This window comes from Leptonotus elevatus, chromosome 15, assembly GCF_054856555.1.
Source record: "Leptonotus elevatus isolate MCC_2025b chromosome 15, RoL_Lele_1.0, whole genome shotgun sequence".
Lineage (NCBI taxonomy): Eukaryota > Metazoa > Chordata > Actinopteri > Syngnathiformes > Syngnathidae > Leptonotus > Leptonotus elevatus.
Window position 1 is genome coordinate 12,802,611 of NC_141253.1, and position 18,464 is coordinate 12,821,074.

Consider the following 18,464-nt stretch of genomic DNA (forward strand, 5'->3'; position numbering starts at 1 on the left):
AATATGTTGTATTTATTAATTTATAGTTGTCTAAATTTGATGCTAACATATTCTCATTGTACACAAAAATACAGAAGATGTATAACTGCTTCTACTATTTCAATTACTTGAGGAATGACAGTACAGTGTATGTTTCAAGAGGATGAGTACTGTATGAATTGAAATCAAACACACCACAAATCAGTTGTCAGCCATGGTTATCATTTCTGCTCTTTAATACACCTCAGCGGAACCATTTCCTGTAAAAATAAATGCAAATTGAATGACGATATAATTGAAAACAAAAACAGGTCCATATTTACATTCTGTAAAGAACCTTGCAGATTTTATTTCATACTCAATATATATGTATGTACTCCATTCTGATGAGTCTAACACCACATGCTTGGTATGCTGAATCTGTTGTGCCCAGATCCCTGTTGCGGTTCATTATTATTACACAGTAGGAGGTGTGCTTGTCCTCATCAAAATATACAAAAATAGTACTTTTCTATAAGGTAGATACGGTATTCAGCAAGTTGTTCAGCATCAGTTGTTGTTGTCCAGCTGAGTATGAGGAGCACACGAAGGAAGAAGGAGGAAGAGGAAGTGAAACACAGCAAGACAAGACAAGATTCATTATTACTGAGTTTGTGACATCGGTACTGTATAGATATGTAACTTTAGCTTGTGTAACACAAACGCGGGGCTTTGCCTCAAGTCATCTACCCTTGCCATAACTCAAACTCTTCATTCATTAGAATACATCACCAAACATCAGTCATTAATGAAGTGCATTGATTAATAAAAGTGCAGTTTACAGACTTTGATGCATTCACTTGGGCTGGAGGATTTTTATTAACGTGTTGTACATGCGTACAGATAATCAGACCAAGTTTGTGCATTTTTCCTCTCTTTTGGTAACATATGCAAAGGCCCCATTGGTTGTCTGTAAACATTTTTTTTTGACATTTATCTTGTGATGTGGGGTGTGTTAAGAGTGATTTTTCCTTTCAGATCTACTTGGAAAATCACACATTTTGAAAATGTCCAATATTTCCGATGTCAAATTTTAATGTGTGTGCGGTGGCGGTCCGAGCTTGAATGGCACTCTGTCGGGCAACAGCGTCAGCTTCAAGTCAAACTATCGTTCTATTTCACGTCCCGGTCAAGGAGTCCAGATTTGGCATCTTTAATAATAACATTTTTTATCCTGACTTTCGCCGAGCGGATAAAGATAAATCACAACACACACCACAGGATGTTCCTTTTCAGACAACTGAGAATCAGGCCTGTGCTGACCACAACAGTAGCAAAATGCTCCAACTTGCTCCGATTGTCAGTATGTGTGTACCCACTTTCCACAAAAAAATGTTGTGCATCCAGATTAGTTCTCGATTCATATCAGTGAATAGCTCTAGCATAGCTCTAGAATACCAACCAACTACTTTTTACCTGGTCTTTTGGTGATATTTAATATAATATTTATTGGGGAACATGCTAATATTTAAATACAGATACCATTAATGTGCAAGTCAACTGCAGAAAATCAGTGTGAATAAATAATTTGATAATACAAAGGAAGGAAAGAAATGTAATATGGTTTATCCATCTGCAACATGGCTCAGAAAGGGGTTGTCACATTGCGTTAGCTTAGCTACCAAGGCGGTCTTTAGCTTATTTGCTTGCAACCACTTGGATGTGTTCTCTTCGGTCTTCGATCTGTATTTCTGTTAATGTCGTCAGACCAACACGATCATAATAAAAATGTTGTGATAAAATGCGGTGTGTTATGTCCTTAAAATAATATCACAATATCTACGTGTATATAATGTATTGTGGGTATAGTCACTATACACTACTCCATTAAGTACACTGGATATCTAAGTAATATAGTGAGTATATAGACTACTATAAGCACTAAATAAACTACATTCACTGAAATATTGTGCCATTTTTTTAAGGAGGCCACACAGTACAAATTACAGCTTTTAAAAATCTCACCATCAAGTTGATCAATTGCATGCCCAGTTGCAGATGAATACACCAGTTGCAAATTGCAAAATGTCATTTTCAAAATCGGAATGAATAAATCTCAGGACTCAGGTCTTAAGTGTCATAGGAGTGACTGACCAATAAGCAATGAAAATGAATTTCTTAAAGCTGAGGTAAAAATTGTCGAAAGGAGTTAGAAAGTTTTGTGACGGGGGGAGGTCTCATTTGGAGAAAGGAAACTAACTTGGTTAATTGGTGTATATTTTTAGAATTATTTATTCAAATGATCTTTTTCATAACATGTCTCAGTACAGTGAACCCCTGCTATAAACTCATTCACTCGTAGCCATTTTCACTGAAGCAACCCCCTTCACTCCAGGCTGTTTTACTGGATTTTGACCCACAGTATATTGTGTTGTATTGCTATAAAAACATGGAACATACCGAAAGAAATATTAGATATATTAAAAAGTATATTTCTATCTGTTTCCGTTTTGCAGCAATTAGCATTAGAATATAGCTAAGTTTCATCATTATTCACATCCATCCATCCATCCATTTTCTGTACCGCTTGTCCTCACAAGGGTTGCGAGGGTTGCTGGAGCCTATCCCAGCTGGCTTCGGGCAGTAGGCGGGGTACACCCTGAACTGGTTGTCATTATTCACAATACTGTTTAAAACACTGGGGAAAAGAGCCTTTTTGCAACATGGCCCTGGTTGATCTCTTATACTCTGCTGCCACCTGCGGGCCGTTTTTGTAATAACTACCATTGCTTTAAGCGTTCTCTTCAGTTCAGAGCCTGCATCAAAGCCTTCTGTATGCTCTAGCATAATTTAATTTTATTTTTTATACATTTTGGGGAGCAAATGAGTTAATGAGTAGCCAAGTCCTTACCACAAATAGCAAAAACCCGTGAGTAAAAGGTTTTTAAAGGATTGCCTATAGGTGCCACAAGATGGCAGCAATTCACTTTTTGTCCTATTATTCCCCTCAGTTCATGTTGCTCGGCACCAAGATTCCAACAGATGGTGTCAAAGTGACACTTTTAGACACTGATTTGGCCTGAACACAAAACAGCAAAAAGGTGAGTTTTTCAGCTCAAAGCGGAGCATATGTTACCCCAAAACAATCAGTGAACAGGTGAATTTGCAAATATGCAGGAGCTCGCTGTACTAAGACTTCTACAATTACTACATTGCTGCACGCCACTGTTCAACAGGGCGCTGATGTTGATGCTGTTTCTAATCTAAAAGATTACACTTGCTTGTATTTGCCGTCTGCTGTCACCCCAATCCCATCCTGCTCAAACAAGTTCCCCCATTATCGCTGTCATTTTCCAGTGAGAAGCACTATTTTAGTGCAGTAGTTTCCCACCCGATGACAGGCCTTTACTGAGGGAAGCGTCATGCCAACACTGAGGTAATAGAAAGCAAAAAATAAAAAATAAACTGCATGTAGTTATCCACTATCATTGGATTCTGTCATCAGAATTTGGATAATACTTATTGAAGCCATAAGGCTTTAAGATAAATGCAACTTGGCCATATGATGGCAAAAGTCTTCAATGGAGGCCTTCCCTTCGGACCCTAGCTGCTCTCGGAGGAGGTGGGCGGCGCCGTGGACGACGACCGCCGCCGCGACGCCGACTGCGAGCGTTCGGGGCTGTGTTTGTCGTAAGGCTGCAGCTGCACCTTCACGAAGTCCCTGTGCTGCTGGCTGATCACCTGGCTGATGAGCGCGGGCAGAGTCTGCAGGTTGCTCAGCAGAGTCTCAAGCTTGGTCTCCAGCAACGCGATCCGCTTCTCCATGTCCTCTCCCCGCTCGTTCAAGTCCGACACCATGTCATACATGATGTTCTGCGTCTGGGACAACAAGGCAGAGGGAAACGCAACGTTAGCTTTTCCTGCTCCTCGCTAACATTTTGCTTTAATAATGAGACTTAAATGCATGCAGCTGGCGGAATATGGATTTCTGAAAAGCAAGGAAATAAGAATTATATTTAGGTTGCACTTGAGCAGAAAGGTAGGAACATAGCAGAAAAACAACATCATTAGAAATTGTATCATGAAACATACCTAAATAGGTCCTGATGATATAATCATTACTCATTATATACTGTGCGTGTAGTACAGGGTCAGCAACCTTTCCTGTCAAAAAAGGCATGTTAAGCCAAATAAATAACCACAAATCTGTCTGGAGCCGCAAAACATTTGAACGAAAACAGTGTGTTAGTGTTAGTCGAATGTACTGAGGGGCCAAGAGCTCATTAGAGATGCACCATAATAGAAAAATGTGCAGCATCCAATACTTTGGTTTTTTTTGTGCAATTTTGCATACTTAATTTTTCATACATTTTTGAACTTTTCAGCCTTTGTTAAATTTCTTAATATTCTTTTAATAGGTTTTAGGTGAAATAATGAGCACACTCACGCGCACGTACATATGCACACACACACCCACACATGCATATACTCACGCACATACAAAAAAAGAAAAAGAGAAGAAAAAAAAGAGAGAGCAATGATGATGACATGTTGAATCGGTAAGATTACCGAATGAACAATACTGAGCTCTCTCAAAAAATAAATAAATACATTAAAAAAATGTACAGCATCGAATACTTTGGATTTTTTTGTGCAATTTTGCATACTTAATTTTTCACACATTTTTGTACTTTTCTGCCTTTGTTAAATTTCTTACATTTTTGGCAATTTTATCCTCATTTTATGCCTCTCTTCCTTTTTGGACATTTGTAAAAACTTTTTTATCTACCCTTTGTCTCTCTTTTTCCGACAACTTAAAAAGTTTGACCTTATTTTTGAATATTTAAATATTAATTTTTCATTTAATTGTTAATTCATTTGAAGAATATTTTATCCCCCCCCCAAAAAAAGTAAATATGTAAAAAAAATCTTCAAATATTTTTTTTTGAGATCCTCCTGTGGTTCCCACAGGAGAGGGACTAAAGAGCCACATGTAGCTCCAGAGCCGCAGGTTGCAAACCCCTGGTGTAGTATATGAACTGCTGCCACAAGCAGAAAAAAACAAAAGTTACAACTTTAAATATGATTCTATTTCATTCCTGTTGAACGAGAGCGTCCTGTCACTCGTTAACCTTGTCTTCACGTGATAAAATTCCATAGCAAACAAACCTCTGGTGACAACGTAACTTATACTACTAGACTTATAATCCTCTGGGGTCATCCAGCGGTCACAGGTGACTATTCTGGTATGCATAACTCCAACTGCAAGCGCAAAGGGAACGTTCAGTGCTTTAGCAATGTCTCCGGAGGTCAGCAGGGACGAAATAGAATTGACTTGCAAGACTCAGGCTCCAACCCTGGTTGTCATGGTAACAAAAGTCAGGCTTGTCATTAGCTCAACAGTAGAGTGGGTGCGGTTTTTAGAACAATGTGTGGCCATTATTGTAGTGTAACACGTTTGCAAATGTGTATTTTTTATTTATTTACTAGCAATTGACTTGTATTTGTTTTGTGAATTATTTTATATTTATTTTAGTTTTACATGCTAAAGTGTTTTGTGGGCATGTCATGAGCGCAGAGAGAGGAGAGAGAGATGCAACCGAGCGGGCCTCGTTCGAGAAGAGAGTTAAATAAAAGAAAGACATGCTTGAATCCTGTCCTGCCTTGTCTGGTTAATTAAGCAGGAAGATGCCAGAAAACATCAACTCAAAACTATTTGTAGCCCGCCTTTTACCCAGCCTCCGGAAATGACAACAACATCTTAGGGTTACAATGCAAACTTACTGGAAATATAATGGGGTCAAAAGTAAAATGTTCATCTTTAAAACGTATAGGATCAAAAGTTACTTAGTTACTTTAAAATTCATCAAGAATCTAAGATTTTTTTTCATGTATCATTTTACAAATGCGCAATAACACGCAGGCAAAGGTACGAAGGTATTTTGTTCTAGTGTTGTTGCCGTAGTTAGCGATCAAAGATGGCCGATCTTCCGCGCATGCACGTCACAGATCGTGCAGGGGTCTGTACGGCACGGCGTTCTAAGTGTACCGGGACCGGGCCAAAAAGGAGATTGTTTGGAGGAAGAAGCATGGAAGTCGGCTTATCTGGTGAGTTTGTTTTTTAACCCATTAACTGCCATTGACGGCTATAAACGTCAAAAATTAATTTTAACCATTTGTATTAGTTTAACATTTTTTTCCCTTTTTTTGTTGAAAATCTAGATTTTTTTTATTGTACATTTAGTTTTGTACATAAAATTTGTGATTAATTGCGAGTTAACTAGTGAGGTCATGCGATTAATTATGATGAAAAACTTTAATCGCCTGACGCCCCAAATTTTTTATAATATTTTCTTTCTTTTATTCATTCACTGCCGTTGATGGCTATAAGCGTCAAAAATTCATTTGAACTATTTCTATTAGTTTAACATTTTTTTCCACTTTTGTTAACAAGAGTATGAAAACCTAGAATTGTTTTAGTGTACATTTAGAACATATATAATTTGTGATTAATCGTGAGTTAACTAGTGAAATCATGTGATTAATTACAATTAAAAACATTTAATTGCCTCTTGCCCCTAATTTTTAATAATATATTTTTTTAATGAATTTATGGCAGTGAATTAGTTAATTGTCGAAGTGTGAAGCAAGCTAGCAATGCTACATTTAAGTTAGCACCACCTACTGAAGCGGAAATTTGTGGCATTTGTGACCAATTTGTGACAAATTTGTAACCCGGTTTCTGGTTAAGTTAGGCCGTTTTAAGGTTTAAAAAAAAACATCAGCAAATTGGGATTTATTCTCCATTTTGCATGCTAAAAGTTGAATTCATTAAGTGTAATAAGTGTTTAGAAGCGTGGGAGCCATGTGTGGGGTTTCATAAAGGCTTAATAGAGGTGGAAAGCCACCGGGAAAAAAAGTAGTCCTGTCAAGCAATAACATTTTTTTAACTACTTAATCACACAATTTTCTGTGATTAATCACACTTTTCTGCTTCTGCTTCTACTTTTTTTTCTTCGAAGCTTGGAACAGATAGTTACTTGAGTAAAATCTTGGAATTAATGTAAAATCATCAAATAGAAAATATATTTATCATTTGGTAAATCTTGGAAGAAAATTGAGGGAACACTAAGGTTTTCCTTGCCCTCTTGTGTTTAGATGAAGGGATGTTGTTAATATTTGTCAACTGTGGCCACGTGAAGCCATTTGAGACTCTTTTGTGATTAAGGGCTATAAACTTGACTTGACTTAGAAATCCAGCAAATATTGAAATCCCATTACTTGACTTTCATGTGTCTACAAAGAGTGAGCAGTTTTACTTTATTTTAGTTTTACGACACATTGATGAACTTGTCTTTTCTAATTGTATGACATGATAAAATTACTTTAAACGTACAATGATGGCTTGAGCCTCATTCACGTTCCATCACTTCCTAAATGGTCATCATGGAGAATGTTTTGTTCCATTGTATTATGAAAACGTTACACACTAATATATAAATAAATAAATCATATTTAACTGCACAGTGCCCAATAAAAAGGCAAAGAACACACCATAGTCTACTTAAACAGTCATTGTCAGATTATCGCCACCTATTAAAAATAACCTTGTTGCTACTAAACGCTAACCGCCGATCAGCGAAGCCAAGTAAAAAGCGTCAACCCCCGAAGCCGTAAGAACTAACAGAGTGTATCCAAAGAGGAGAAAAGGTTAGAAGCAGAACAGCACATCCAGTAGGGTTGAAGACACATTCAATAACACCGGCACATGACTTATCTTTACAGCCCTCCACAGAAAGGCAGCAGCAGAATATTTGCTGGAGGAGACGAGGGCCACAAAGGGCTCGTGTTATATGAGCAGGTACTCATGTCTGAGCACGGTAGCCCGTCTGACCTTGACTTAACAAAAAAATGGTGCCACTTTCACACACCTTCACACAATATATGCACAGGTGTTTTGAAACATTTGAAAAACGAACTCTTGAAAAGGAGAGTGAGAGAGTTTTAGACTAATCTTGTAGAGAGAAAAGTGCTGCTGGACTGCAGCGCTACGAAAGGCTGGTGTCATCTATACTGCCCTCTTGTGGCGACACACTCTTCCAACAATGGGGCCAAAAATCAGCGGCTGTGTGCATAAAAAAACATCTTGTAGCTGTTCTTATAGCGGAATACATTGCCAAATATTAGACTTAATGACACACTGGCTGGCCCTGATCCAGTTTGACTGCAGTGTTCTGTTGAATGTCAAACACTCTCCTTCTTTTTCTATCTGTGTACCCAGAAAGTCTTTTTCCCAGGTTACTGGTTCTGCTGTGTCAGGTTGGCTCGTTGCCCGGTCTTTGCCTTAAAGGTTCTGTTTAGCGCATCTGGAGATAAACTTTTTTCTTTTTTTTTGTAGATTACCCACACAGTACACGCACACTCACACACACAGGGGGGGTTGTTTTGTCAAAACATTGTGGAAGAAAAGACAAGAGGTGAGTAAATTGGCACACATGTGAAAGGCCTGTCTGTTCATTTGACACCTGTAGACTTTGATTGAGGAGTGAAGCAGCATGCGTCACAACAACAACAACAACAACAACACGCACATCGGGGAGAGAAGCGTCAGTCTTTCCTCATGTGCAATGCAGCAGAAAACCGTGAGTCCATATAGCTTACCTTGGCAAGGTCCACTAGAGAGTTTGCTTGGTCATTCAGCTTGCGTTGCTCCATTTTAACACTTCTCAATCTGAACACAAGACCACCCAGAGGCCAGTAAATGAACGCTGCCATCAATAAGTGGGGTGGGGTTAGCATACACACGCAGCACGGTCCCGGGACATGCACAAGGATGTGTGTGTGTGTAGAGAGAATGCAGGGGTCACTCTGTTTGCTTGGAGCTGCATGCAAGTGGGAAGGAGCCGAGAAAAGAAGGGGACGCGCGAGTGACTCTACGGCCGGCCCATCGCTTCATTAATGCAGCGATGAAGTGGACTCAAATGGGGGCATGAGTGCACTTTAGTGTGGCACAGGTCCAACTGACACTTGACAAAGAGGATTAGAAAAGCCATTTAAAATGTGCATTTTTGAATGCAATGGCTTAATATCTACGGCCCTCAGGTTTGCTAAAATTGACAGTGTATGACGTTTTGACATGACCTCATTTAAGCAAAGTGCATCCAAACACATGACGAAATATTGGCGATGGGCGAGTACTGATACCAGATAAAGTATCAGTACTTGCGATGGCGGTCGTTAGGAAATATAAGTGAAAAAGATGAAGAATAGAGAAGTGCCATTCATTTCATGCCATTTTATGGAAAAAATGGGATCTAAAGGTCTTATTTTAATGATCTATCATTGTTTGGTTTGGTTATTTTGGGGGGGGGGGGGTTCTCATGTATCGAAAATATTTGTGGTAGCAGTACTTAGTATCGGTATTGGTGACTACTTAAGCGTTGAACACTTGTACTGGTATCGGTCAGAAAAAATTGGTATCGAACATCCCTACTAAATATGCTCATCAATTTCATTTAAAGAGAGGAAAATACGGATATTGCATCTGCTCCTTTATATGACATTATTTTTGGAGGATTCAGGAAAATATATTGAGCGTTATTACATATTTGTTTAATTATATTACTAAAACTAAACCCAATCTCTACCTGAAATTTAGTTTACTTTAATTTAGAGTAAAAAATAATTTAAATAAATGTAAATTAAATAAATAATAACAATAAATAATAATAATAATAATAATAATAATAATAAATCTAAGTAAAGCTAAGAGTAATTATATTCATACTTTTTTTTTTACAGTATATAATTATATTTTCTAAAAATTAATAAATGCAAAAACCAAACTGAATCTGATATTTAATTAATTATTAATTAATTATTAATTAATTTTCATTTGCTTTCTCAGGAACACATTATTTAAATGTTCACCCCAAACTTCTATTTCTCATATCTGAACTATGCCTACTGCAACTTTACATTTCACCTGACCTGTTTATTAATTCGCTATTGTCTTCTCAGTGACCTTAAAAACAGCTGTTGAGTTTTGCGCGTGTGTACCTTTGGAAAAAAAAAAACACCCTCCTCCATAAATAACCCACAAGATGAATTTAATGTATTTACGGGGATCATCTGGTTATGTAAATGGGGGAACAACCACATGGGAATTCAATGTGCTGATACGCGTTCTTATGTTAAAGCTGGACAGAGGCGCACATGGCCACCAGGGGGCGCCAAAGGACACCCCGTCTCCAAAATACCTCACATGGAACTAAAAATGTGACCTTTCCTGCGCTCTTTATGAATCAAATGTGTGGCAGACCATATGTAACGTTCAGTGTTACACGAATCTGACTGCAATTGATGTAGGACTCGGCTGAATGACCGACATCAGTGAAAACGCTGTGGAGGTCAACCCACGGAGTCCGCCTCGCCTTGCCTTTCATTACCTATGCGTCCCCTCTCCTCCGTCAATCACTCGTCATGGGCGCTTGTGCATGGCAACGGCTTCTCTAAATCTGCTTGCTATTCACCAGGACAGCGCGGCAACACAAAGCATCACGGCGTGTCACTCCCAGTTAGTGCTGTCCTGCTATTTATTTATTTAAGCTTTTATCGTAGCCCTCTTCATTATTTTGTCTCGCGCATAAAAGGACGACATGGACATTTGCGCCACCGAGTTATATTTTTATCTTAGCTGACAGTTTTACTACATCTGTCACTCGGCCGTGCAAATGATGGGCGGCCGGCTTTGGCCTGACCTTCCTCTCGGGTCACGTTCCTCCTCGCATATCTCGCAGCTAAAAGGCACATAGTCATTTCACTGATGTGGCTCTCGCCTTGCCTTGACTCCCGCATTAACCTTGGGAACGGGAAGGGACAGCGGCTCTGATAATGGAACCTCTAAAGTCGAACAGCTCAGAGGTTGTACAATTCAGATTTGGAACATTATCATGAAGGGCTCTATTTTCGTAGATGGCGCATTTGGAATTGCGGCGTAACCTGATTTTCGTTATGTTGGGCGTTTCGGGGTTGTGACGGCTTTGAAGATACGCCCAGAGGAATGACAATGATGGCAGAAAGTTGGAATAAAGTTATGCCTGAGGCTGCTCAGACCACGTCTAATTATTAGTGCAAGTAGACAGATTCTGAATGCATCATATTTCATTCATAAATATGATAACAATAGTCATCAAACCCTCTGAATCATTGTAGAAAGCAATTAATTGAACACATTCTTCTTCTTATTATTAAAACATTAATATCATTATTACTATTAATAATATTATTACGTCACCCTCTTAAAATAATTGCCTGAATGTTTTTACTAAATATTTATTTTTTTGCCTAAATCATCTCCTCATTATGCAAATAGTTACATTTTTTGTGTTTCCCGAAAAATCTGAAAACAATGACTTAGGCGATCATTTTAAGAAGGGTCGAATGTCATTATTATAGTTTTAAAATCATTCTACTGGCCAGCACGCAGCTATGTGTGAAGGGTTGAACACGAACGATCAAGGGTGATGATAGATACATGAGGTCGGTGAACATATTTAAGTTGCCGGCAGTAATCACCGGCTCATTTTCTATTTAGCCTACATACAGTACATGACCTGATGCCACAGCGACCAAGAGCAGTGACAATGCTCCGGTCATGCACGGATCGCTGTGCCGTTTTCATTTTCAATTTAAAGGGAATGAGAGGATTCGATTGGCTGAATCAAATTGGCTGTGTTCACTCCCATAACGGCGCAAAATCAACTTTATTTTTTTTTTTACCAACACCAGGTCTAAGATGCCTCTGCGCATTACCAGATTTGTGAAAATAGAGCCCAGATTGTTAAATTGTTTGTACGATAACCACATTAACTGTTAACTCATTTGCTCCCAAAGACGTATAAATATACGTTCTATTTTAAATATTACACTAGCCCCAAAATGTATTTATACGTTTTTTAAATGTTTTTTTTCCCTTCATGCTAGAGCATACAGAAGGCTTTGATGCAGCCTCTGAACTGAAGATAAACACTAGAAGCAATGGTAATTATTACATAAAACGGCCAGCAGGTGGCAGCAGAGTATAAGAGATCATGATGCAAAAAGGCTCTTTTCCCCAGTGTTTTAAAAAGATTTGTGAACAATGATGAAACTTAGCTATATTCTAATGTTAATTGCTCCAAAACGGAAACAGATACAAATATATATATATATATTTCCTGATGAAAGAAGAGACTCTAATCTTAGTAGGTTCCATGTTTTTATAGCAATAGAACCGAATGTTCTGTGGGCCTTGCAAAATCAGTCAAAATTCAGTATAAGAGCGAAGAGGGTTGCTTCAGTGAAAATGGCTGGGAGCGAATGAGTTAATAGCATTTTTTTACATCCACCCATTTTCTTTATTGCGTATCTTCATTAGGGTCACAGCTGACCTTTGAGTGAGAGGCGGAATACACCCTGGTTAGTGACGTGTTATTAAGATTTTGTATTTTTGCTGATGAATTTAGAAAAAAATACCTAACCACTTCACTGCTTCAAAATAATAGAAAAACATCGTCTTTACTTGGCAGAATCAAATGTTTTACTGTAGCTCATCCACAGGTGATTAATTTATTCATGCACATAGTCCAGTTTGAGCGTAACATTAACCTTTTCTACAAAATGATTTGTTCTTCAAACTTAAAATTCAACAGAGGGAAATGCATGACAAGTGCCGCGATCATCTTTGCGGCCGTGCCATCCAACAAAGAAACAGAGGAAATGTAGGCTGCAAATGCAGGAGCAGGCCAAACAATGGTTCCACACACCGAAAGATGACCCCCGAGCCCTGATCCGGCTGTTGAACGAAACACAAGGGGTATGCTGGGTAAAAGATGTTGCGCAAGCTAACTGTAGAGCTCTAGTCGTCATCCTTTGGTACATGAAAGCACAGTTGATTGGAGTTTAATCAGTGGCGTTCTGATTAAAGATCAAATTGTCATCACACCCATGCAGAAATGGAAAGAAGAACACCCTCCATCACTGATAATTGAAATTCACTTGACGAGCATCTGTGGAGAAGCCATTTGATTGCAGCACAAAATGTGTTATAAAAACAAGGGGAAACAAACCGTGGCATGAATTTCACTTATCAAATGAGGGTGTGTCATTTGTCGTCACACTATCGTGTCGGAGGACAAGCTCTCGTAAGCATGCACACAACAGGTCTGGATCTAAATGGGAGGCGAACACTTACTTTCGAGCTCTATTGCATTGAGTGTGGACAACAAACAGGACAAAAAAAAGGAAACATGAAGTAGACAAATGAATTATTGCAACATTATAGACATATATTCAGATGGCAAAACAATCGCTTTCTCTTGAGTCTGGCTGCTGCGCAAACCTCATCTCCAACGTCTTGACTTATTGCTTCAGCAACCACGCTGTTATCTCTCCGCAGTCTCACTTGTTTGCCGCTGCGCTTGTATCTCTTCACTGCATCCAATCCCCCTCTTACACTCAGCACGCACACACACATCGGAGCAAGGAAAACAACCTTGCTGCTGACGTCAGGACGCTTACGCTTGGCCAAACAGACAGACGGTGCCTCAAAGCGTTAACGGCCTTACAGCTGTTTGCACCTCGCATCCTTTACTGCCACAGGGGAGGACGTCTCACAGCGACGTGATTTGATGTTTCACATTGCAGCTCCACACGTCGCAGTGCATTCTCCAAGTAGTCCAAACTCCTTCAGCTTTTTCTTTTCTTTTGTTATCCACTACTACTTTAAGTATTACGAGTTACTATTTTATTCAGGTTCAAAGTGTGTTAATACTCTTGTAGTCTTGTCGATTCTGATGACCGTAAGCAACAATATTGCGGTATTAAAAGTACAGTTCTAAAATTACATTTAAATTTTTTGTTGTTGTTGTGAATATATAGAATTATTTGGTACAGAAAAAAAATGTTTAAATAAATAAATAAATAAATGTTAACATGCTTCTGTTTTATAATTCATCTTCTAAAATTACCTTTACATTTTTTGGGGTGAAATATAGAATTATTTGGGACAGAAATAATGTTTAAATAAATAAATAAATGTTAACATCCTTCTCTTTTATAATTCTTCTTCTAAAATTACCTTTAATTTTTTTTTTTGGGTGGGGGGGGGGTGAAATATAGAATTATTTGGTACAGTTTTTTTTTAAATAAATAAATAAGTTAACATTATTCTGTTTTATAATTCTTTTTAGTAAGTTATAGTGTCCTATCACTGGTGAACTATTTTTAAAACAGACCCAAGGGCTACTCATGTTGTCCTTGGGACTAAATAGTACCCACTGGCAGATTTAAAAATTATTATTATTGTTTTTATTTTTTTAAGGACAACACACAGAGCAAAAAGGCACCAATGTTTGCAGTATCTCTTCCGTCTTGCTCCCCCCCCCCACCTCCTCTGTACGTAACTGCTCGCCGAGAGGCAGCTCATTTACTCAAGTCTGAAGGCAGCCAATCATATTTTGCCCTGCTTAGACATCCCCTCACAAAAGAAAAGAAGAGCTCATTACAAGTGACAGCCAGTATTAATGGTAATTGAAACCTAGACTTGACTTGCGATTCAGTTTTTTCCATAGTAACTTCTCTTTCCTATCTAAGCTAGATGACTTGATGAAGTACCACCGTGCTGTCACCAATGTGCAACATGAATCGCTAATGCCATCTAGTGTTACCTATAATTATTCACTGCAGCAATATTTTAAGCAACATGCCACCAATAATATTTCTATTTCTACATGAAGATGCTCAAAAATACAGAAGCACTATTTTTTTTGTTAATTCTAGACAACATCATTTAAGTTATTTTGTTGTTCATGTTATACATTCTACTAAAACAACCTAACAGTTAGGAAAGACTAGTAAGCCAAGGCTTGTGAGTGATTGGTACTGTTGGTGACAACTTATTGAAATAAATATGACAGGCATGCAAGGTGTGAAGGAGCGCTTTTTACAGTCCATCTTCAAAATAGTAGCCTCTTGCTAGAGACTTACGTTTGCTCAAAGTCAAATCTGTGTAGAGGCGGGATGGGCCAGGTCTAGCTGGAGGGCTATTTGCACCACTGTGGGTGTGAACACAGCTGCCTCCTTTCGCGGCTAATCGAAGCGGTTGGTCTCATTCTATTTAAATGTGCATCTCCGGGAGAAAAAGGACGCAGCAACCCGTGCGCAACGGAGCATTGTTAAAATGAAATGAGATGCTGATAACTTGTGATAATTGGTGATTTGCATATGTCAGAGGACCTAATGTATCTATTATCGATCGTTTGTTCCCCCCATGATTCAGATGGTTTGAGGCTCACTGTTGTCATATTTATGAATGAAACGCAACAACGTCCTTGCACATTCACGACGCTCGGAATTCATGCTTAGAAATGTCAAATAAAAATAAATACTAATGGTAGCTTATGCCGTCACTGCAGAATTACACTCCACCATCTCCACTTTGCGGTCCGTTTTCATATTTCTCTCAGTCTCCTCTGCATAACAACAGCCGCACGCCGAGATGTAAATACACAAGCTGTTCCCTCACTTCTGTTGATTGTTAAGTGTGTCTCATTCTGACCGATGCGTTCAAAGCCACATGGTTTTTGCAATTACCTGCAAGAAGAGCTGAGCTTGTATTTGGCAATGGAAATGCGTCCGAATGCTTGTGACAATGTGACATTTAAGTTAGAAACTCCTGAGCGTACATCTAGTTTTTTTAAAGGCACAAATGCTTTATTTCTAAAAGTATTTTAGTCGCAAAAATCATAATGTATTGTTGGTTTGTATAACTGCAACTTGATAGTAGTGATATTAAAAGGTGGATTAAGTTGGAGTTAGGGTCCCCACTAAGTTCGATGCGGCCCCACTAGTCTAAACTATTCTCAGTTTGTGAATGTCACATGACCAAACTCAGAAAACAGGTGAGCTGTGATTGGTCGTTACCTATTGCTGCATTCTAGGAAGGTGGGAAGTCGGACTTTATACCAGGAAGTACGCATGGGATGAGACACAGACCATTAATGACAAAGCATAATTTACACGATTAGAAATACATTTCCCTTTATTTGTTATAACATTAATTTAGTTATTTGGAATAAGTGTCAAAAGGAAGAGCAGAATACTAGAGTGGAGGATCCATTTGGCACCGCTTCCATGCTTCAAAAGAACGCACTTGGTATTGCCCAGCTAGCAGTTAGCAGCGAGCTAGGTTGCTACAGCTCTCAAAGAGGTCTACATGGGCACCTTCAGATCCCTTTGAGAGCCAAGAGCCAAGTGTTTACCCGTCATGTCAAACTTAAACTTAACAAAATCAAAGGCATTCAAGGCTGTGCAAAGGAGTCACTATAACACAATTAGCAGTAATAGATATAATACTAATGCATATTAGGGCTGTAACGATATCTAAATGCCACAATACGATATCACGATATGAACCTCACGATACAATAATTATCAGGATATTGTGGTGGTGTTGGCAATATAAAAAAAAAAGCTCCTAATACTATATATATAAACCTCTGAGCTTTCTGCTTTATCCATGCCACAGTGCCAGTATGGTCGCTAATGCCATCTAGTGGTAGAAAAATAAACTGAACACAAATCAATGTATCATAGGCAAAACGCGATGTTGGTGTAAGTTAACTAATTTTGGCTAAATTTTTAACTCTGTGCAGTGGACCTCTTCCTTTTTCCAGAATTTTTGTTTCCTGACACCACAAGCACTAGTGGATACTTTTTCTTTGCTGTGCTGGACTATTTCGTCTCCAATGTATCACTCTCTTTTGTAAAACTTCAAATAACTTTATGAAATACTAGGAAATTACTGTATGAATTAACTAAAAGATACAACCATATTTGAATTAGATTTACATATTTTTCCACTTTTATGTTAGTTAGCAAGACAAATTTGACAAAATATTTTATTGTACATTTAAAACAGATATAAAATGTGTGATTAATTTGTGATGATTCATGAGTTAATTATTAAAGTCATGAGATTAATTACAATTAACTCATTCACTGTCATTGACGCCTATAAATGTAAAAAATTCATTTTAACTATTTCTATTAGTTTTAATTTTTTCCCCACTTTTGTTAACAAGAGTATGAAAACCTAGACATTTTTTTAATAATCTTTTTTATTTTTATTTTTAAGATTATTAAAATTTAGGGCCGTCAGGCGATTAAAATTATTAGCATGACTTCAATAGTATATATCACAAATTTTATCTGTTCAATATGTACAATAATTTTTTTCTATGTTTTCATACTCTTGTTAACAAATGTGGAAAAAATGTTAAACTAATAGATATAGTTCAAAGGATTTTTTGACGTCTATAGCCGTCAATGGACGTGTGAATGAGTTAAAAATGTAATCAACTGGCAGCCCTAGAAATAAGTAACTTTTCTTAAAAAACAACAACGTGATTTGGACTGCCTGCCTTAACCAGAACAACAACAAATCTATCAGCCATCTTTGTTGTTTACATTCGCCTCGAACTGGGACAATCCAAGTGGGCTAAATCCGACTTCCCACTTTGCCCTGAGCATCTATGATGTCATTTTCCGTCGACAGCGAGTGACAAAATGGCCGCCCCCAGCCACAAACACAAAATTAATCAGAACACCGTGTTTGCACTAGTGGGGGCGCATAGAAAATATTATTGCAAAGAATTTGGATTTGATATAATACAATTACAATTGAAAGGCGTCTGAACACTGTCTGAATGCACTGTACAGGGCAGCACAGTCTTTTTCTAACTCCCTACTTCGATCCGCCATTTCCTGTCCTACCTTCATCTTGATACAAGCATCACACTCGCACTCAGTTCAGCCAATACTTGAGGCGCTCCGAGATAACACACACACATTTAGTACGCAACATCCCGCGCGGGTAACAATCTGTACAGGATGCTGAGCGCTACGCTAGCACACAGAGCTGGACGTGCCTCTTTCCTTTACAGATTTCGCTTTAACGCCAAGGGAACTCCTTAATTAGAAGAGCGCGAGGTCTGTGTGTCATCATCACGTCATCGCTTCAAACTGCGAGGACATAAAAATGTGGACGTGGGTTGCAGCAGCAGCAGCAGCAGCAGCAGCAGCAGCAGCAGACATTTTGTGTTGTAACCAGCCTTCAAAACACAAACGGTTATATCAAATGAAAGTCACACACAAAGGCCCATTTACAGACATCAAACTACAGGGAGCAACCAAAACATACAAACAGCAGCACATAGCGCGGTTCTAAAACTAAACAAGAGCACAGTCAGTCACCTTGAGTTGAACAAAGCACTGAGCTGATTGCCGCTGAAAGAAGCCTCGGTGTCAATGGAGAAAAAACACCAGCAAGGTGAGGCTACGATCGATATTTTAGTGGAGTCACAGCGCACTTTGGCTGTCCTCGGAGGCTGGGGCTGAAAGAGCGGCTGCCGGGTAAGGAGTGTGAATGAGCCCGTTAGGAAAAGCATCAAAACAAAACGCTCAGG

At 38.6% G+C, this 18,464-nt stretch overlaps 1 protein-coding gene across 2 annotated transcripts in view; it reads right to left on the minus strand.

Moving 5' to 3' along the window:
• Positions 1–213: 213 nt before the first annotated feature.
• kcnn2 (potassium calcium-activated channel subfamily N member 2) overlaps positions 214–18,464 on the minus strand; it is a 40,766-nt gene continuing 22,515 nt past the window's right edge. The window contains exons 7-9 of one of the 2 annotated variants that reach the window (XM_086097139.1): positions 13,193–13,201; positions 8,620–8,689; positions 214–3,837 (exon numbers count right to left, since the gene is read on the minus strand). In XM_086097139.1, the coding sequence (XP_085953265.1) occupies positions 3,562–3,837; positions 8,620–8,689; positions 13,193–13,201 (355 nt within the window). In that variant the 3' untranslated portion in view covers positions 214–3,561. The remainder of the gene's footprint in view (positions 3,838–8,619; positions 8,690–13,192; positions 13,202–18,464) is intronic. The other variant, XM_086097138.1, reaches the window with a different exon arrangement.